The sequence below is a fragment of the Neolamprologus brichardi genome, chromosome 3, assembly GCF_056152115.1.
Source record: "Neolamprologus brichardi isolate AB-2024 chromosome 3, ASM5615211v1, whole genome shotgun sequence".
Classification (NCBI taxonomy): domain Eukaryota; kingdom Metazoa; phylum Chordata; class Actinopteri; order Cichliformes; family Cichlidae; genus Neolamprologus; species Neolamprologus brichardi.
The window spans coordinates 51,714,462-51,736,532 of record NC_142106.1 but is presented as its reverse complement, the minus strand read 5'-3'; the positions used below and the strand labels follow the sequence as shown (position 1 = coordinate 51,736,532).

The 22,071-nt window shown below is 42.6% G+C and overlaps 2 protein-coding genes across 3 annotated transcripts in view; one reads left to right on the top strand and one right to left on the bottom strand.

Moving 5' to 3' along the window:
- The window catches only part of LOC148105762 (protein NLRC3-like), a 230,505-nt gene that overhangs the window by 113,885 nt on the left and 94,549 nt on the right, over positions 1–22,071 (top strand). The gene's annotated exons all lie outside the window — the stretch shown is intronic.
- LOC148105765 (uncharacterized) lies at positions 12,705–14,507 on the bottom strand. The gene is made up of 7 exons (XM_087839024.1): positions 14,495–14,507; positions 14,329–14,420; positions 14,114–14,228; positions 13,650–13,751; positions 13,283–13,450; positions 13,002–13,157; positions 12,705–12,760 (listed from the first exon to the last, which is right to left on the bottom strand). Exons 1-7 carry the CDS (start codon positions 14,505–14,507, stop codon positions 12,705–12,707), a joined length of 702 nt encoding a protein of 233 aa, XP_087695150.1.

Here is a 22,071-nt window from a genome sequence, read left to right as displayed (position 1 = left end):
TATGTGCCGACACCGGTGTTTTAGCGAGCAAAGTGGCGTGGCTGATGTGGAGTGATACATCTCCTGTTGTCAGGCCTGCAGGTATCAGGCTGTTGTTCTCCTTCATCTCACAGTGGACAGAAATTATTTTTTGCAGTGGCACAAATAATTTGTGTGGCATCAGATTTGATGCAGAACAGCTGATTGTTCTGTAAATAGTTTGAAATGTTTATTTTAAAAATGCCTTGGCTGCATTTTTAGGTAAACAGCTGCAAAAAACTTTGTTTGCATAACTCACATAACTCATAACTCAAACATGACAAAATCCAAACGCTGAACTGCACCTATGCCACAGAGCTTCATTCCAACACATCAAATTAATGATGTTCCTTTCAATAAATCTTGGACACACACAATTAACAGGAGTAACATCCCCCACTAATCTGCCTGTTAAACCTAACTAACTCAGCCTAGTCTTCCGTACATACTGGCGATGGGTATTTATGTACCTCCATACCGTCAGCTGTGAGGAAGACAAACTGTCTTAAACACAAACTGCGGCGGTACTCCCAAGCCAATGGCTTCAGCTGCCTGATGCACAATAACTAGAAAGCAAATCAGTACAACGCCTAATGCAGGTGAAACTGCTGAAACCTAACAGGGGAATAAGACTCCTGATTGAAACCAGCTGTGTGAAGCCACAGGCTTACTCTAAAAGGCAACAGCGAACCATAAAACTCTCACCAATAAAACTATATATAAATAATCCAATAAAACCTAAAAAACTCTTCTGTTGACAAGTTGTTGTGGCTCCTCCAGCAAACAGCCGCAGCAGGCTAAACATGAGGACGCTGATGACGACAACAATAAACACATGAGATGCACTTCTGCACTATTTGTTCCTTTAATTCCACATGTTACTGTCCACTATACAAATCAGCACATCAAACTATTAAACAAATGCACAGACTGCACAAACACAATGACTGCAACTCACAAAGACTTACACCAATTACTACACCAAACTTCAACATCGGCCTATGGCATCAATTAGTGCATAAAACATACATCAAGTTACAGGCAAAAATGCATCAAAATGACTCAAGCTGGGGTCAACAGGTTTCCCCTCATGCTCACCCGACCTTTCTGCTCATCAGGTGCAGTGAACAGGTGAGTGCAACCACATTTATCACCTAACACGCCCACGAGTCACGTCCCACACCCGTGCACCAATACAAGGTGTGCATTTAAACCAACCCTCTTAATCCAAAACAAAAAAGGAACAACTCATATGGCTCCTACACTTGTGCTCAAGAACTCAGTCCTATATTTTAGGTTATTCTGAATAAATCGTTCATGCCCTCTCTTTGGAAAGAAGCTGTTGTGGTTCCTGGTCCTAAATCTAGTCGTCCAAAAGTTCTAAACGACTTCAGGCCTGCTGCCCTCACCTCAGTCTTTGATAAAAGCATCAGAAACGTGATTATGGAAGACACTGAACTTCAGCTTGATTCAATGCAGATTGCACATAAGCCCAATAGAGGAGTGGAGGACGCGCTTTTGATTCTACTTCACCTGATTGTCAAACATGTAGAGAGTAAAGGACTTCAGTTCATCGATTTCTCTTCTGCTTTCAATAACACAGCCCCAGATTTGAATCAAAAGACTTTTAGAACAGTTTGAAATCCGGACAAACCTGAGCAAGTGCAGTCATATAAATATCTTGGGGCCATTGCGTCTGTTTTATCATGAGAATGATGCAGGACAAAGTCTTATAAAAGCAGCTTTGTCCCTGCTGCCGTCACTAAACTTAATAACTAATAACTGTTTTTCTGATTTGATTCATCTCGTCTAATTTCCAAATATGTGTCTGTCAGGTTTAAATCGATGTGTGTGTTTGTGAAGGGATGACAAATGCTATTATTTTTCTGTAAAGCAAATTTACCTAAAAGTAAAGTAACCTTGATATGTCAGGATGTAGATCTCCCACCCAAAAACGTCATCCAGCCCTGAAACATCGGTACTGTTCAAGGCAGCATTGCTGTCCACACGTCCATCAGAGTGTTAGAGGTGGCTGTCACGGATGTTGCAGTCTGCTCTCTGTTTCCATGAAACAACCACACTTGAAATGATCATTAAAGATACCTGTACTAAAGGAAGCTGAGAACATGGCAGATGTGGGACTGACTGTGATCAGACTGTGACGATTGTTCTTGAGCAGATCTACAGGTCAGCTGTTCCACATCATGTTTCTAGGATGGAGCCGTTTGGAATAATGCCGCCCTCTGCTGGACAGATATCGTGTTGTCCCTGAGTCCTTCTGATCCTCAGCACTTTCTATCAGGAGACAACGCACCCAGGTCCCATTTGACGTTGTTCACCTGATGTTCTGAAGCCCAGTACGGACCTTAACACGGGCTCCATGTGGACATATCAGATTAACTGTTTTTTAAGACCAGTTTCTTAAATTACATGACGGTGTGATTTTTATTTTGTGCTTTTAGTGCAGAGAGAGTCTCTGTGGAGGTTGGATGTTCTCCCTGTGTTTGTGTGGGTCCTCTCAGGGGACTCTGGCTTCCTCCCACAGTTCACAGACATTCAGGTAGTGGGGTTAGGTTAACTGGTGAATAAGTGTGAGCGTGAACGGTCGTCTGTCTCCTCACCCTGTGTTAGCTGGGATCCACTCCAGCTCGTACATGCCCGTCAGGCACCGTCCTCATACCTGTTCTGGTAAATCCAGTCCTGGAAGACACAGCTCACCTGGAATCTGTGTTCATGTTATAAAATGTTACATTTCATTAGAAGTTGGTTGTATTCCAGTTTTATGTTGCAGTTTTCACTTTTGAAAGGGAAGGTTAGTCCAGCTCAGTCAGATGCTGAATGCTCTCTTTCAGTACATTGTTGTATTAAACGATGACTCAGCAGACGACACATTGTAGCCATGTTAAAAATCATGCAACAGACCCTAGGTCACGATGTCATTGTGGGGATGTCTAAAGGCTGGGTTCCTTCTAATAACCGTAACAAGTGTTTATGGCGCTCCTTGTGATGCTGGGTAAAAGTTCAGCCTCTGAAGACCTCGACGTGTTTGAAGTTATCGACAGGGTGCAAGGTCCACTTCAAAGGTGTTCTATGTTATATGTTGGTCAGGTTAATCAAAATGGAAACTGTTGAACGTTTCAGAAGTTTACACATTAACCAACATGGTCCAACACTAAACATCGTAAAGCCTTTAGTTTTTGGAGAGAGGATGCTAGATAGACTTCATGGCCCAACATATCCCAGACTCCATAGCGTGGCGGTGGGTGTGGATAATTTTGCCGAAAAAAACGGCGGAAGAGGGGCGGCCGGAGAGTAAACTTTTAAAGTAAGCACTGAATATTATGTCACTTATTTATGTGCAAATGTTTAATAATGGAGAACATTAAAACATTACTGTTGCCACATGTCGGCAAAGTTATGTGACATTAGTGATGTTTGTACTAACTTGGTTTTAAAGCCTTTACTTTAAAATATTCGCTGTTCAATAGTCGACCTTTATCCTACAGAGAATGTGATGATTTTATGGATAATTAAAGTCAGTCATATATTCACAAACACAACAAGCTGAAAATCAGTGATGCTGCTCGGTTTGCAGTCCTGTAAAGGCTGTATGAAACGTTTCCAGCTGTTAGTATCATGGTTGCTAGGCAACCTGGGCAGTGCGATGGAGGCTAGACCGTCCCCTTTCACGAGCCTACAAGCCTCGTACTTCCAGCCTTAGCGGTCTTTGAGTACGCGGCCCTTGAGGACCATTGAGGCTGCGAACTTTAAGGCTGCAGAACCTGAATTGGGACACAGCCATCGACTGTGGAAACCTTGCAAGTGGATCGTAAAGGTTGTTACAGAGCCTTTCTGTAATTAATTCAGTATTTTTAACCCTATTCTCGTAATTTACTCAATATTTACGACTGTAATCTCTTAATTGATTCTTTTTTTCTAAATATGGTGTAATACTGCCTATTAGTATATTATTTATTTATTTGGTCAGAAATTATTTTTTTAATCATCTCACCAAAACAGACCTGAAATAATCCCTACATGTTCCATTTTCATTTGCAGAAATGACAAAGCCAAAAACTAACATGAAAATAGTGTTATATATGACTTATTACCGCCCCATGTGGTGTTCACATCACACACCCTCACTGGCCAGACCTGACTTAACAATTTTGTATATGTGTTTGTGTGTATATTATGGTCTTTCACACTCATGTATATACAAATGTAATTGTACAAATCTTCTCGAACACCACACCTGATAATTCTCTTTGAGACTTTCTAGTATAACAAATACATATGTAAACATGTTACCAATATGAACACAAAGATTCTTATACACTTATATACTTCTTAAGAGGTCACCTGATTACCTCCCTGAGGTCGTTAGGATCACCACTGTACAAAACTCTTAAGTCACAGTACGAGGTTGAAGTGTCAAATGTTATGCACTACAAATTCAGGAAAGTAGTGTCATCAGAGGATAAAAGTCATTAGCTATCTGGATTTATAGTCACACTCATTAATTTATTAATGTACAATGTAGAAAAGCACTACAGATGTCACACTACCCCCGAGGGCACTTGTACTGAATGATTTGGGTCAGTGAGGGTGTGAGATGACTTATTTGATGCCAATATTTACAAGTTGTAACTTTAGTAAAAATCTAACTGAAAACATGCAATCACTACTTATTATGTGTTTATGTGTACTGTACATTTTCAACCCCTTTTAATGAATATTTAGTATTTAAAATTTTGCAGAATTACAAGTTTCACCTCCTGCTAAAAGTTCTACACCAGCAGCTGGACCATCCTCTGCTGACAGTGTGGATGCTGGACCAGTCCCAGACCCAGAGGCTCTAAACGAGGAATTTATTCTTCATTTAGAGCCTGAACCAACATCTTCCCTCTGTCAGCCTCCTGCATCCTCCTCTTCATCTCTGCTTCCTCCTGCATCCTCCTCTTCATCTCTGCTGCCTCCTGCATCTTCTTCTTCATCTCTGCTTCCTCCTGCATCCTCCTCTTCATCTCTGCTTCCTCCTGTATCTTCCTCTCTGTCTCTGCTTCCTCCTGCATCCTCCTCTTCATCTCTGCTTCCTCCTGCATCCTCCTCTTCATCTCTGCTTCCTCCTGTATCTTCCTCTCTGTCTCTGCTTACACCTGCATCTTCCCCTTTGTCTGTTCTTCCTCCTGCATCCTCCTCTTCATCTCTGCTTCCTCCTGTATCTTCCTCTCTGTCTCTGCTTCCTCCTGCATCCTCCTCTTCGTCTCTGCTTCCTCCTGCATCCTCCTCTTCGTCTCTGCTTCCTCCTGCATCCTTCTCTTCGTCTCTGCTTCCTCCTGCATCCTCCTCTTCACCTCTGCTTCCTCCTGCATCCTCCTCTCTGTCTCTGCTTCGTCCTGCATCCTCCTCTTCACCTCTGCTTCCTCCTGCATCCTCCTCCTGCATCTCTGCTTCCTCCTACATCCTCCTCTTCATCTCTGCTTACACCTGCATCTTCCCCTTTGTCTGTTCTTCCTCCTGCATCCTCCTCTTCGTCTCTGCTTCCTCCTGCATCCTCCTCTTCACCTCTGCTTCCTCCTGCATCCTCCTCTTCACATCTTCTTCCTCCTGCATCCTCCTCTCTGTCTCTGCTTCCTCCTGCATCCTCCTCTTCGTCTCCACTTCCTCCTACATCCTCCTCTTCGTCTCTGCTTCCTCCTGCATCCTCCTCTTCGTCTCTGCTTCCTCCTGCATCCTCCTCTTCGTCTCTGCTTCCTCCTGCATCCTCCTCTTCGTCTCTGCTTCCTCCTGCATCCTCCTCTTCGTCTCTGCTTCCTCCTGCATCCTCCTCTTCACCTCTGCTTCCTCCTGCATCCTCCTCTTCATCTCCGCTTCCTCCTGCATCCTCCTCTTCACCTCCGCTTCCTCCTGCATCCTCCTCTTCATCTCTGCTTCCTCCTGCATCCTCCTCTTCATCTCCACTTCCTCCTACATCCTCCTCCTGCATCTCTGCTTCCTCCTGCATCCTCCTCTTCGTCTCTGCTTCCTCCTGCATCCTCCTCTTCATCTCTGCTTCCTCCTACATCCTCCTCTTCACCTCCGCTTCTTCCTGCATCCTCCTCTTCGTCTCTGTTTCCTCCTGCATCCTTCTCTTCGTCTCTGCTTCCTCCTGCATCCTCCTCTTCACCTCTGCTTCCTCCTGCATCCTCCTCTCTGTCTCTGCTTCCTCCTGCATCCTCCTCTTCGTCTCCGCTTCCTCCTACATCCTCCTCTTCGTCTCTGCTTCCTCCTGCATCCTCCTCTTCGTCTCTGCTTCCTCCTGCATCCTCCTCTTCGTCTCTGCTTCCTTCTGCATCCTCCTCTTCGTCTCCGCTTCCTCCTGCATCCTCCTCTTCGCCTCTGCTTCCTCCTGCATCCTCCTCTTCATCTCCGCTTCCTCCTGCATCCTCCTCTTCACCTCTGCTTCCTCCTGCATCCTCCTCTTCATCTCCACTTCCTCCTACATCCTCCTCCTGCATCTCTGCTTCCTCCTGCATCCTCCTCTTCGTCTCTGCTTCCTCCTGCATCCTCCTCTTCATCTCTGCTTCCTCCTACATCCTCCTCTTCACCTCCGCTTCTTCCTGCATCCTCCTCTTCGTCTCTGCTTCCTCCTGCATCCTCCTCTCTGTCTCTGCTTCCTCCTGCATCCTCCTCTTCACCTCTGCTTCCTCCTGCATCCTCCTCTCTGTCTCTGCTTCCTCCTGCATCCTCCTCTTCGTCTCCGCTTCCTCCTACATCCTCCTCTTCGTCTCTGCTTCCTCCTGCATCCTCCTCTTCGTCTCCGCTTCCTCCTGCATCCTCCTCTTCGTCTCTGCTTCCTCCTGCATCCTCCTCTTCGTCTCCGCTTCCTCCTGCATCCTCCTCTTCGCCTCTGCTTCCTCCTGCATCCTCCTCTTCATCTCCGCTTCCTCCTGCATCCTCCTCTTCACCTCTGCTTCCTCCTGCATCCTCCTCTTCATCTCCACTTCCTCCTACATCCTCCTCCTGCATCTCTGCTTCCTCCTGCATCCTCCTCTTCGTCTCTGCTTCCTCCTGCATCCTCCTCTTCATCTCTGCTTCCTCCTACATCCTCCTCTTCACCTCCGCTTCTTCCTGCATCCTCCTCTTCGTCTCTGCTTCCTCCTGCATCCTCCTCTCTGTCTCTGCTTCCTCCTGCATCCTCCTCTTCACCTCTGCTTCCTCCTGCATCCTCCTCTCTGTCTCTGCTTCCTCCTGCATCCTCCTCTTCGTCTCTGCTTCGTCCTGCATCCTCCTCTTCGTCTCTGCTTCCTCCTGCATCCTCCTCTTCATCTCTGCTTCCTCCTACATCCTCCTCTTCGTCTCTGCTTCCTCCTGCATCCTCCTCTTCACCTCCGCTTCCTCCTGCATCCTCCTCTTCATCTCTGCTTCCTCCTGCATCCTCCTCTTCATCTCCACTTCCTCCTACATCCTCCTCTTCGTCTCTGCTTCCTCCTGCATCCTCCTCTTCGTCTCTGCTTCCTCCTGCATCCTCCTCTTCATCTCTGCTTCCTCCTACATCCTCCTCTTCACCTCCGCTTCCTCCTGCATCCTCCTCTTCGTCTCTGTTTCCTCCTGCATCCTTCTCTTCGTCTCTGCTTCCTCCTGCATCCTCCTCTTCACCTCTGCTTCGTCCTGCATCCTCCTCTCTGTCTCTGCTTCCTCCTGCATCCTCCTCTTCACCTCTGCTTCCTCCTGCATCTCTGCTTCCTCCTACATCCTCCTCTTCATCTCTGCTTACACCTGCATCTTCCCCTTTGTCTGTTCTTCCTCCTGCATCCTCCTCTTCACCTCTGCTTCCTCCTGCATCCTCCTCTTCACATCTTCTTCCTCCTGCATCCTCTTTGTCTGTTCTTCCTCCTGCATCTCTGCTTACACCTACATCTTCCCCTCTGTCTCTGCTTCCTCCTCCATCCTCCTCTTCACCTCTGCTTCCTCCTGCATCCTCCTCTTCGTCTCTCCTTCCTCCTGCATCCTCCTCTTCACATCTTCTTCCTCCTGCATCCTCCTCTTCGTCTCTGCTTCCTCCTGCATCCTCCTCTTCACATCTTCTTCCTCCTGCATCTTCCCCTCTGTCTCTGCTTCTTCCTGCATCCTCTTTGTCTGTTCTTCCTCCTGCATCCTCCTCTCTGTCTCTGCTTCCTCCTGCATCCTCCTCCTGCATCTCTGCTTCCTCCTACATCCTCCGCTTCATCTCTGGTTACACCTGCATCTTCCCCTTTGTCTGTTCTTCCTCCTGCATCCTCCTCTTCACCTCTGCTTCCTCCTTCATCCTCCTCTTCACATCTTCTTCCTCCTGCATCCTCCTCTCTGTCTCTGCTTCCTCCTGCATCCTCTTTGACTGTTCTTCCTCCTGCATCCTCCTCCTGCATCTCTGCTTCCTCCTGCATCCTCCTCTTCATCTCTGCTTCCTCCTGCATCCTCCTCTTCATCTCTACTTCCTCCTTCATCTTCCTCTCCATCTCCACTTCCTTCATCTCCCTCAATTTCTACGGCGTACACCTCGGATGTCCCAACCAAAAAAAGGAAAAGGAAAGGTTAGACGTTATGTTATTGTAAATGTACAAAACACATGACAGGTTTGTTAAGTTTGATAAGATTTCTTTTTTCATTTTGTTTCGTTCTTTCATTTTCTTCAGTTTTACAGACCTCATGTAAATATTTCATTTGTTATTTTTCAGAATGCTGAAAACACCGTACACAGAACAATTTCAAATATGAAGAGAAAGTAGACAGGAGAGTTGTAAATGTAAGTAATTTAGCCTGCTGCTGTGCAGACTTGTTTGCGTCTTTGGACTTCCCGGATTTAAACTGTGCCTGACTGACTATCCATAAGCTTTTGTATTTGATGAATCTTCACTAATTCAGCCACTGAGTCTGTATTTCGCTCCAAATAGGACATTAAATAGGAACATACCACCTGATACGACCTGGTCGTGCTGCCTTCCTGATGTTTACGCTCTTTAAAGTCCTCCTGACATCATGCTCAGGAGGAGTGATTGATGTGGAGGTGCTCCTTCCCATTCAGTAACATCTGCTTCAGTTAGTTTTGCTTGTGAGCCACAATGTAAGCAGTCATGCACCGTCTTGCCGGATCTTCTCGATGTGGCGAGCGGGTGTGCACTTTTGTTTGGGCTAATTTACTGCCTCAATCTGAGTTACCCCAAAGCCACTTCGCTACACATTTGAGTTCTTCCAGAAGCTGCTCATGGGACTGGAAGACAAAATCCTTGTTTGTAAATATTTTGTCATAGCTTTTAATATTTAAGAGATTTACTGAATGCCATTTTTTCTTTTGATTGTTGAAAAGAAAACATAATTCAGAGTTTTTTGAACTGGGGACAAAATTACCCAGATGGATTTGACATCTTACAGCACACTACAATGTCACTTTGTTGAAACTCGAAAGTTGTTTCCAATGTTTAAATTTTGGTCATGCACTTTAAGCATTTAATATTGCCTTATGCGGTGTTGTTCCCTGTAGAAGCTTTGCCTTGTTAAGGCTTACCATAAATAAAGTTGTTGATGCAGCACCCTTTTTTTTGCATTTACACTTTATGTAAGCTTTGGTGTAAGAGTTTTCTATTGAAGTGCAAGGATCTTGAATGTTATAAATGGTAACGTGTGAGCAAGTGTAAAAAGGTTCTTGAGTTGTCACCTGTACTCTGTAGTTAAGTGTTAGACCTTTGCTGAAGACCTCTGAAAGGTCCAAACACCTAATTACAATGTATAGATGACAACTCAGGAACCTTTCTAGACTTGTTTTGTTGGTACCTAAACATTTAGCATATAGATGAAACTATTCATTAAATCATAATTAATCAAATTAATTAGGTCCAAAACACAATCTAAATGGTGCCATTAAATTCAAATTAGTATTGTCAATTGAACCTAAAGCAATACAGTTAATAAAATGAACAAAGTGTTTAAATTCTAATTAATGGTGTTAAATAGTAACAATGAAAGGAAAGCTGTTGCTTTTAAATGAACAATTTCACTTCTGATATACATCACCATTGAAATTGCAGATAACAACCATATTGATTTATGTTTAATTGACCAGGTTTTGTGGAAAAGATTGTCTTAACTTTGTCAATTAAATCCAACGTTTTATTTCTTAGAGTGTGTGGTTTTTATATACAGGGTATTATTTTTTTTTAATTGTCATGTTTTTGTATTTTTCCTGTTTGTTTGCACATCATTGTTGTGTGCATGTTGCATATGTAACATTATTTTTATTGTTAATATTATTATTAGATACCAAAGATACAATTTGATTAAGTGTTTTTTTCTGTCAAAATGTCAATAAAAATGCAATTACACGCGTAAACAATAGGATCAAAATACACTTTTAAAAAGTCTGTTGATCAAATACTGATTTTCAAAACATTCTAGAGGAAAATAGAGATAAAATAATCTGAATACTAACAGTGATCTTGGATGATGATGGAGGCTTGAATGGATTATTCTGTTTCAATCAATAGGTTCATGTCTATGACAATAATTTGATAAGTTTAACAGGTTGGTTTAGGCCTGGCAATACAGCAAATATTCACAAACTTTTGTTTTTGAAGAATGTTGATCTTTTTTGGGATGAAGCTATCTGGCAACATGACACAGCCCTTTAACCTCATCTGTATGTCTATCATGTGGCTATGGTACTGGGTTTTGGTTTGATGCATATGCAGGTTACAGCTGGGGAATGGCAGTATGTTGTGGATTGATTTGGCATGTTCAACCACTGTTACACCAAACTCTCTCACTTATAACATGATCAAGGCCTCTTACCCAGTGTCATGGATTTTCTGTAGTTTTGGGGACTCAGGTCCAAAGTCTGAGGCAGTAAGTCAGATCACAGAAGGCAATGATTCTAAAATGGGAGTTTACTCGTGTCATTGTATATATCCAGGAATATGTGCCTGAGGATAGTTGTCATGAAATCAATATTAAATCAAAGTATTCCTTAATTACCACAGCTGGCATGAGTTCTCCAAAGCTGCCTGCTGTCTCAGGACCTGTCTCCAAAAAGAACCAGGGAGCGCTAACATGTTATGTTCTAAACTGATGGAGAAAATGCACATTAAACATAGTATAAACTTACTATGTTAAGTAATGTGAAGAGGATGCCTTTAGTTCCTATTGGGTTGGTTCCTTGATCAGTGCAATACAGAATCATTCATCTGGTTTGATGTAATGTCGTTAAAACACGTCAAAATGAGGCTCTGTAGTCTGTGTGGCCTCCACATGCCTGTATGACCTCACTACAACACCTGGGCATGCTCCTGATGAAGTGGCAGATGGTCTCCTGATGGATCTCCTCCCAGACTCCAGGACTAAAGCATCTGCCAACTCCTGGACAGTCTGTGGTGCAGTTGGTGGATGGAGTGAGACATGATGTCCCAGATGTCCTCAAATGAATTCAGGTCTGGGAAATGGGCGGGCCAGTCCACAGCATCAATGCCTTCGTCTTGCAGGAACTGCTGACACACTCCAGCCACATGAGGTCTAGCGTTGTCTTGCATTAGGAGGAACCCGGGGCCACCCGCACCAGCATATAGTCTCACAAGGGGTCTGAGGATCTAATTTCAGCACCTAATGGCAGTCAGGCTACCTCTGCCGAGCACATGGAGGGCTGTGCGGTCCCCCAAAGAAATGCTACCCCACACCATTAGTGACCCACTGCCCAACCATTATGTTGGAGGATGTTTCAGGCAGCAGAAGGTTCTCCAATATGTCTCCAGACTCTGTCACAAGTACTTAGTGTGAACTTGCTTTCATCTGTGAGGAGCACAGGGCGCCAGTGGCAAAGTTGCCAATCTTGGTGTTCTCTGGCAAATGCCAAACATCCTGCACGGTGTTGGGCTGTAAGCACAACCCCCACCTGTGGACGTCGAGCCCTCATACCACCCTCATGGAGTCAGTATCTGACCGTTTGAACAGACGTGCATATTTGTGGCCTGCTGGAGGTCATTTTGCACAGCTCTGGCCTTTCTTTCCTACCCCACAGTACCTTTCCTTATCTTTTGTTTTCTACTCTTTTACTTAGTCTTTGATCACGGTTGTCTTTCTAGATAATTAATTGCATTTGTTCTGGGGCGAGTCACTGGCTCGGGTGCATTCTGGGACTGTCAGTTCACCAGTGTGCTGGCATGCTTCTTAACAAACACACCACTACAGCAAACATCTCAGTTGTACTTGTTGATTTCTTCAACAAAACACTGAACAAAAAATTTCCTTGTGAGTGTGCTGCCTGGTGCTTTTGAATTTTGTGATAATTTGAGCAGCCCATAAATTAAATTATGATATTGTATCTGAACATGTACACTTGTCATTAAATTAGATGGGAAAGAATGATTCAGGGTAAACAACTGCACCAAGGGAATTACATTTTTCTTCTCAACATGTAAAATGTCTTTTGATAAGCAATTTCTAAAACAGACATTATAAAAATCACATTAAACAGATGTGATTAACTTTTTATTTTACCAAACATAACATCAATGATGACACAATCAGTCTTCATCAGAAGTGCTCAAATCACTCTCAGCGGCATCGTCTGGAATGTCCTCCTCCTCCTCCGAGTCCATTTCCAGGAGTGGTTGGTGGCTGAGGATTCTCTTGTACACGTCCTTTACTTTGAGCCTTTCAGCTTTCAGTTCACTTTGTTTTTAAACCAGGCTATGGAGTCCATTCTGTGCATCCTCCGACATGTCAACAAGGGAGGCTGTAAAGAGAACAAAACTATTAAATAGAAGTAAAACAAACAAACAAACAAACAAACAAACAAAAACTCGCCTCATAAACACAAGGAATTAGGATCATGTAATTAAACTTTTTTTTAAGGGAGAAGGCAGTGTTAGCTAGCAACCCAAATATAGGTAAAAGATCCAGTAAGACTTTAGCATCTGCTATTATTTTCAATCAATTCATCACCAAATGTATAAATAAATAAAAGATGTGCTTACAGTCTGAGGAGATTGTCCCCAACACCACAGATCGCATTCGCAACACTGTCCAGTGATGCTGCATCTCCCTGCAGAGGATCATCTCCTCCTCTCTCAGGCGCCTCACAGCCATCACCTTCTCAAAGACCTTTCTCTTTGTCCAGAGGTCAGCAGCAGCTACAGTTTAACAACATCAGATGGGAAAACATAGTAGCATATTATGATTCAAGAACAAAACATTCAACTACTGCTCAGATACTGGGAGTTTGTTTAAAAAGGATATTTAGAAATCAAGAGCTTACGTTCACTTGTGCTCTGCCAGGGCCAAACGTCGGTCTGGATGAGGGCATCACTGGATACGATTTGCTTTGTTGGTTCAGCGAGCTTGTTGTAGTCGTCAACAGCAGCCGCCAAGCGTTTCTTCTCATCTAAGATGACCTTGTGAATTCTGTGTCGCCTCATGTTGCTATCTGTAAATAATCATAAAACATTCACACCTTCACATAATGCATATATTTAGATTTTAATCTACACTCATCAATTTGTTTGCTAGAACAAATCACATCCAGCTTAAACAAACCTGGATCTGATTTTATTCTGTTTACAAAGTAGCTGTACAAGCTGTACAAACTGAGCATCAAACGGTCCATTTCAAAGAAACCGTGACACCATTTTGTCTGTAAAGACTTTGTGTTCGCACTCTGATGATGACGACAAGCTCCTCTATTCGTGCCTGCAACGCTCCAAGGCTGCCATCAGTTTGATCCGTTTCTAAGTGAGAGGAATATTAATCAGAATACAGGATGAGTAACAGTCACCAAACTACAGTGGACTCTGTAATCACTGACTTGATGATATTCATTATAAGACATCTGGAGCCTTCATGTGCTGCATTATCATGAGATAACAAGTATGTTGGTGTTCAGGTTTATAAAACCAACTAGTACGACGTCACTTCAACCCAGGTCCAATCCAATTTGATCAAACGCAACAACTCTGCCATCAATTGTGCTTTTACAAGGCTTATTTTTCATTGTTTGTTGACACTGTCAGAAAGATCTTAATTCTAAGTTCTTTAATGAGGCCATGGTGGGTCCTGTTGTTATACACGAGTGCATTATATTGAGACTCACCTTCAGCCCATTGCGGCACATCGGCCACCCATTGCTGCAGTGTGTCGTCATCCACACCCAGCTCATTTCTGCTCGCATTCAGGCTCTCCACTTGTTCTCTAAGGATCCTTATGATCTAAGAATACATTAATAAATGTCATTCATATTGACATTTTTAGAGTACTGGTGTTTTCCCCCATTACCACACACATTAAAATGGGTGTTGAAAAAATGACCTTTAGATATCTCTGGCTCAAAGTGCGGCCCAGTTGTTCCACTTTCCTTTTGTTCCAGCCCAAAGCCAGGAGGCTCAGCATGTCTGTTCGCCCTGCATTTCAGTTAGTATTCAAATAAGAATGAATGAGCAGGAGACTGAGTGGAATCTCACACACAGACACACACCTGCTTTAGACATGTACTTCGTTGTGATGGCCGCCCTAGACAGGAAACTGTTTACTTGTTCCACCTCTTCTCCAACTGTAGAACTGGCCCCATCCTGAAACGCACCTCCCCATTTGCTCTATAGAAAGGAGGTCACAATACATGCCTGCTGAATTTATTCAACCTTATAACAAAATGTCTTAAACTTATCCAAGACTACAAGCTGCAGTATACCTCGCATATCCAAGTGTGAGCTTTTGCATGCATGACGGAGAGAAAAGGACGCATTGACAAGAGGTTCCTCAGCTCAGGGCACTGCTGAGCCACGTTGGTTAAATATGGGAAATATTTACAGGCCACATCAGAGCAAAGGAAGATAATATGTTCTAGGACGCTAGCTGCCAACTTCCTCTGGAGAAAAAGGGGGTAAGCAAAGATCTCCCCTCAAAACATGTTCAATGCAGCTAGGAGGACTAACAGCAAACAAACAGCTATTTCCATGCCCTCTTCATCCAACTTCCCAGTGGACTTTTTGGTCGACTCCTTTGCTGCAGTCCAAGATGAAGATCCACACAACCCTTTCCCTGGGACCTATACACTCAAAGACACGATGTGATTACGCCCTATCAGGGACAAACTTTTTTAACACAAATGCAAAAGAATTAGCTGAATTAGCCTCAAGTCACGTTCACACAACACCTCATAAAAACCATGTTTTTATTTTTTTAAATACACATGGTGACAAAATTAAGCATGCGTTAAGATAAAGTAAATAGTATTACGACAACACCAAGAGAAAAACAAAATAAATATCCACCCATCCAAATATGTATCCACACACACACGAGAGCGTGATATTATACCCCTTATGTCAAACCGAGTGATTTATGGCCCTAAGAAGTAATAAAGTAATTAAGGAAGTAATAAAAATATGATATTCATAAAAATATGATATTCATAAAAATATGATATTCATAAAAATATGATATTCATAAAAATATGATAGTTCATAGCTCATTGCTTTTTCCCCTAATCCTAACTAATTGATTATTTAAGTTTCTTATATATCAAATAGCATTCTTTTAATTTTTTTTATGCTTAAAAAACGCCATCTGGTGGTGGCTCAGCGTGTGTGCGAGGGCGTGTGCCCGAGGCTGTGTGTCAGGGCGCGCTTTGTTTTCTCGAGCTCCGTGCTTATGTGTGAAAACGTGTTAATACATAGTAAAATAGTGAAACTGTTTAGTTAAACTTGTGCTTTGTAACGTTCAGTATGCCCAGAAATACAGGCTGCATGCCTTGGGGGAAAACTTTATTTCAATTTATATGCATTTGTTTAATCCGAACAAGGCGATTTAGAATAAAACTCAGAATCGTGAAAAAAACAAAAAACTCTCGCGATCCCCGAAAAACGCACCCCCGCTCCCAACATAAAAACTCTTTTTCTCCAAAAAACCCCCGATAGGTACCCCTCTATTCCCAAATTCCTTATATTCGAAAACAGGGGAAAAATCCTGAAAAAATCCTTAGTCTTTTGTCCCCCCGCGGATCCCACCCGATCCTCCGCGTAGGAAAAGCAAAAACTCCCGCACCGCGGCTCCCAACATAAAAACTCTTTTTCTCCAAAAAACCCCGATAGGGTACCCCTCTATTCCCAAATTCCTTATATTCGAAAACAGGGGAAAAATCCTGAAAAGTCCTTAGTCTGTTTTCTTCAAAACGACCCCTCTTACCAGCTACCTCTAACACACAGACTCTAAGTTCTCCCTTTGCTCTTAATCGATCTGCTACCAGAGCACAATTTTTTCCTGCCTGTTCGCTCCTGGCTCAACTCCCGAATACTGCTTCCTAGTTTGAAATTTTCCGCCAGAGACCAACTCCGCCTAACTTAGCCCCGCTGCCAATCACATAACAATGGGGCGGCTCCCTTCGCACCCCGGTTAGCCAATCGGCTTCAGGTCTGATCTTTATGATCTCCCGCTGAGGTTAAGACTGCCGGCGCTCTCCCACAAGACTTCTGACTTCAGCCATACTAACAACTGGCGCCGCTCAGGCTGCTTGCGAATCCGCAAAGGACCCACCGATTTCAACAACAGCTGGCGCCTTTTTCCTTATATCCATATCAAAAACGGTAAGTTTTACACTTTCCTTTTAACGATTTCTCTCAAAAAGCTTTTTCATCTTCAAAAGACATGCAAATAGGCTCTGTAACACCTGTAATACACTTTTTAAAATATATATAAGCTAGCCTCTAACACTCTGAGCTAAAAGTGCTTTAGTACACAATACCAGCCAAACATGTCCTCCTCAGGTACCTCGTTTTTCTTACTCTTGCTCATATAATGTTTATATTTTACTGTTTTTCCTGTTTTTAAATACTCATTGTTATTTCCTTTTAGACTCTGAAATAAGTGTGCTCAACGCCTCTCTTTTTGACTCTCTCGATCAAAATGGTATGGTTCATTCTTGTTCTCACTCTTAACAGCTATTTGTGCTATTTGTGCTAGAAAAACAAAACATTTACCCTCTTTTCCGTTTTTCTCAAACTTTCTAGATCTAGCAGACTTTGAGAGGTTTATTTTTTCTAGTTCACCCAGTTCCTCTCCGCCAGTGCTCCAACGCTCCACTGGAAAGAATATACGTCTATCGACCCGTGAAAGACAAGAACTGCTTTCTACGCTGGGTCGCCCTGCTTCTTGTTCTACCGGACCCAGTTCCAACCCCGCCGGAGCTTCTGCTCTCCCCAGAACCTCTGGGAAAAACTATGCTCTCTCCACCCCGGAGAGGCACGATTTGCTCGGTCCCCGTGCTACGGCAACTCGGAGCAGTACAAGCCCTTCCTCTTCTCCGCAATCAGGCACACGAGATGCACTGCACCTCCGTTTGAGATCCAATCACGGTTAGTCTCTCTCTAGCTTCTTGCTTTTTTCTCATTTTATAAAAAACTATCCCTTTTCTATTTAACATTACTAACTGTTTTGTATCTTACCCTAAAATTCTTAGGGCATTTCACGAGGAGGAGAAGGAGGAGTGCTAGGACCTCAAGGAGAACAAGAACAAGGACAAGGGAAACGCGCAGACAGAAGCTAGCTTCAGTTGGTATCCGTCTGGTTTCCCTTTTCGCTGAATTAGTTCAGCTCATCTTATAAAGGTTTTTTTATTTATTTATTTTTTTGTGTGTTTTTTAATTTTTCCTTTTTTTTCAAACAAACTGTGTTTTGTTTTTTTTTGTTCTTTTAATATATAATTGTTAAAAACAATAAAAATGGATAACCAGGAACAAGACATTACAGACCCATTTCTTGCTATAGAAACAGCGTTAGCTAGGTTAAATGAAAATACATACCATTCTCAGAATACACATTCACAAGAGAGTGAGCAACCTGAGGTGATCAATAATAATGACCCTTTAGAATTGCTTAATTTAGCTCTTGCCCGATTACCGCCTAGTGAAAGTGCCTTTCAAAATAATTCCCTCAGTTTGGGAGTGGATCAAGATGAAATTCAAACAGAGTCACACGCGGCTCATTCTCAAATGAGTCTGACACAAAACATCTCCTCTTCTGATCCATTTTTAGCCATTAATAGAGCTTTAGAAGCTTTGGCCCAAACACAAGATGAGGTTCAAATACCGCCAGAGTTATTGAGCCAAATAAACAGGTTAAATCAAAATTGTTTCGCTGATGATCAAAGCCAGCATTCGCTAGTCTCTTCCCCAGACATCTCTGCGAATGACCCGCTCAACCCAGTAAACAATGATCACCCCTTTCAGCAAGGGGGTAATCCTGAGAATACTTGCTCTGGTAATTCACCAGAACCATCTTTAATTGTTAGAAATAAATTTAATAACGTTGAAATTAGACAAATTTTGAATTTCCCTCCTCCAAACGATATACCTGATTACGCACATTATTATCAAGGCGTAATGGCAAGTGCACGTGAAATATCAAACAGTGTGTCCTCCCACGCACGCCCAGGTGATCTGTTACAGTTAGAATTGATAGGGCATCAGTTACAAAATAATGTTTCAGTGATTTTACGGGACAATCGTGATTTGAGTGAATTTGAAAACTTATTCTTGAGAGCGGTACAGTCCAACTGGGCAGTAATGTGTGATGGTTCACTTGAGCTCGTAGCTCAGATTGTTAGACCACCAGCCGGTAGTGGTAAGAGAATGCTTAAACACATACTCAACAGCGAAATTGTGAAAAAGAAAAGACGTTTTTTATACGTGGTGCATAACCCAGCGAATAAGTTATGTTTTGCAATAAGTCTAGCCCACCTTCTGTACCCAGATTTTAATGACCGGCAGTCAGAAGCGTTCGCTAGAGAAATTCAAGAAAAAGCTGGTCTAAACGATCAAACGCCTGTGGGCTTTCATCAAATCATTACATTTGAAATCCTGCTTAATTGTAAGATTGTAGTATTTTATCGTAACGAGTATGATCGTAGCCGTTGTAAATTTCAAACTAGTAAACCAAATACAGAAAAAACCCTGTGCTTATTTTTATTTCACAATCATTACTACGCTATTAACAATTTAAAAGGATTTTTGGGCACAAACTTTCTGTGTAATAACTGTTACATAGGGTTTAACCATGTGTTATCCCATTTCTGCCCTGCTCGCTGCTCAGTATGTATGCAGCCTAACTGCAATGATTATTTACTTTCTCCTATCGTATGTACCGATTGTAATCGCACCTGTAGATCTCCTTATTGTTTTGAGAGCCATAAAAAAATCGTTGATAGACGTCAAAGGTCCGCCAGTAACTGCGACCTCTATAAAAAATGTGTCAAGTGTTCGAGGCTGTATTGTTTAGCATCACATGAAAAAGCTCACAAATGCCAAAAGCGCAAATGCCCAATCTGTCGCAAGGAAATCTCTAGTGATCATCAAACACATGAGTGCTACATGCAGGTTATAGAACGCGAAACAGAACATAACAACAAGTTGATTTTTTATGATTTTGAAACGTTTGTAAACGATCACGGCGAACACGCTCCTTTTCTGGTGTGTACAAAAACATCAGATGGTAAATCTTGGAGCTGTCAGGGTGAGGATTGTGCTGAAAAGTTTCTCGCTCATTTTAGACGCCCCCTCTTTAAGGGTTCTATCTTTATCGCTCATAATGCTAAGGGGTTTGACGCATACATTATTCTCAGGGTTATGGTTAAGCAGGGTTTAAAACCAAACTTGATCATGCAAGGCTCCAAAGTGATAAGTTTTACAGACCCAGACTTTAATCATCGTTATATTGACTCCTCCTGCTTCCTCCCCATACCACTCTCAGCTATACCTAACGCGATGGGGTTTCCAGACAGCATTAAAGGCTTTTTCCCCCATTGTTTCAGTTCGAAACAAAACCTTGCTTATTCAGGCCCTTACCCTCCCCCCTCCGCTTATAGCTTGGAACGTATGACGAGCAATGGCAGGCAGCAATTTTACGAATGGTATGATTCAGTCAGCTCCGGTACCTTCAATTTCATGAAAGAGGCACTTTTATACTGTGAAAACAATGTTGAAATTCTAGCTCGGGGTTGCGCATTGTTTAGGAACGGGTTTATTGAAGAGACAGGAGTAGACCCTTTCAGCCGCAACACTCTTGCAAGCGCTTGTCTTAAAACTTATTTAACAAACTTCATGCCAGCAAATTCTTTAGCATTACCGTGCCCTCTAAATTACAGTAATCAGGTCAAATCATTTTCCTCATCCTCAATTCAATGGCTTGAATATCTCTCATACACGCAAGGTGTTTTTATCAGACATGCGCTCAATCAAGGAGAAAAACAGCTCGGTAGCTATTATGTAGATGGATATTCCGAAAATAATTGTAAAACATACGCATGGGAATTTTTAGGCTGCTACTTCCATGGGTGTGTTAAGTGTTTTTCGAATCAAACCGATATTAATCCCCTGCTAGGTTCCTCCTTTGCAGACATAAACAGCGCTACTCAAGACAGGCTCGCTAGATTGAGAGCTGAGCATAATGTGTGTCTTGTGACAATTTGGGAGCATGAGTGGACCGAGTTAAAACGTAGTGATGAGAGTGTAATCAGCTTTCTGAAACGTTATGATCCACCAGAGCCTCTGAACCCTCGCCACGCCCTCTATGGAGGCCGTACAAGCCCAGCACAGCTCCGTTGTACCGCTGGGTCCGGTGAAAAAATTAATTATGTTGACGTCACATCTCTTTACCCATTTGTAAACAGCACCTGTAGTTACCCCTTAGGTCATCCTCAAATAATCTTTCGAGATTTTCAGGACCCTAAAAACTATTTTGGGTTTATCAAAGCGGTTGTTTACCCACCCAGAGGGCTCTATTTTCCTGTTTTACCTTATAAAACAAACTCAGGAAAGCTTCTCTTTACTCTCTGTCGCACTTGTGCCGAAATAAACAACCAAGAGGGTTCTTGTAACCATAGCAACGATGAGAGAGCACTCAGAGGGGTTTGGACCACTCCCGAATTTAACCTCGCATTAGAAAAGGGCTATAAAATAAGTCGAATCACTGAGGTATGGCACTTTGAGAAAGAGAGTAACACAATATTCACAGAGTATGTACATCATTTTCTTCGCAAAAAACAAGAAGCTTCAGGCTACCCATCAGATGCTGTAACTGAGGAGGCTAAACAGGTTTACATTAAACAGTACCAGGCTAAGCAAGGCATCACTTTAGACCCTGAAAACATAAAACTAAACCCTGCTAAAAGACAAATGGCCAAACTGTGTTTAAACTCTTTTTGGGGAAAATTTGGCCAGAGAAATAATCTCACACAAAGCAAACTGGTGAGTGACCCCGAGGAATTCTTTAACCTCATGTTCTCTCCAAAATACAAAGTGAGCTATTTCTCTTTTGTCAGCGATGATGTGGCTCTTATTCAATGGTGTTATGGTGATCTCTGCACTCCACTCCCAAACTCCACAGATAGCATCTTCATTGCGGTCTTCACTACTTCATATGGGTGTATCAAACTCTATAGTTACTTGGATCAGCTACAAGAAAGAGCTATTTACTACGACACTGATAGTGTTGTTTATCTCACCAAAGAAAACCAATCTGAACTAAAATTAGGCAGGTATTTAGGTGATCTAACAAATGAGTTAGACCAGGATGATTTCATTACAGAGTTTGTTGCAGCTGGACCAAAAAGTTATGGTTACATGACCAGAAAAGGCAAAGTAGTTTTGAAAGCAAAAGGAATCACACAAACACATGATGTCTGCTAGAAGGTCAACTTTGAATCTGTAAAGATTCTTGTTGACAATTACATTGATAACTGTGAAGGGGGGTCTACACTTGAGGCCCCTCAGCACAGTATCGTACGTAATAAAGCAGCATTTTCACTAAAAAATTCATCATTTCCTAAAAAATCATAATTGTTTATGACAAGCGCAGATTGCTGCCAGAAGGTCTGACTTTACCCTTTGGTTATTGATTATTTTTGTTTTTTGTTTTTGTTTTTGTTTTTGTTTGTTTTGGGTTTTTTTTTAAATGTTTCAGCCTGCTTTAATCGAGTTTGATCCCAGACTTCATGTGCCATTTTCCTGTATGGTTGTCGGGCCAAGTGGCTCTGGAAAGACCTTTTTTGTGAAATCTGTA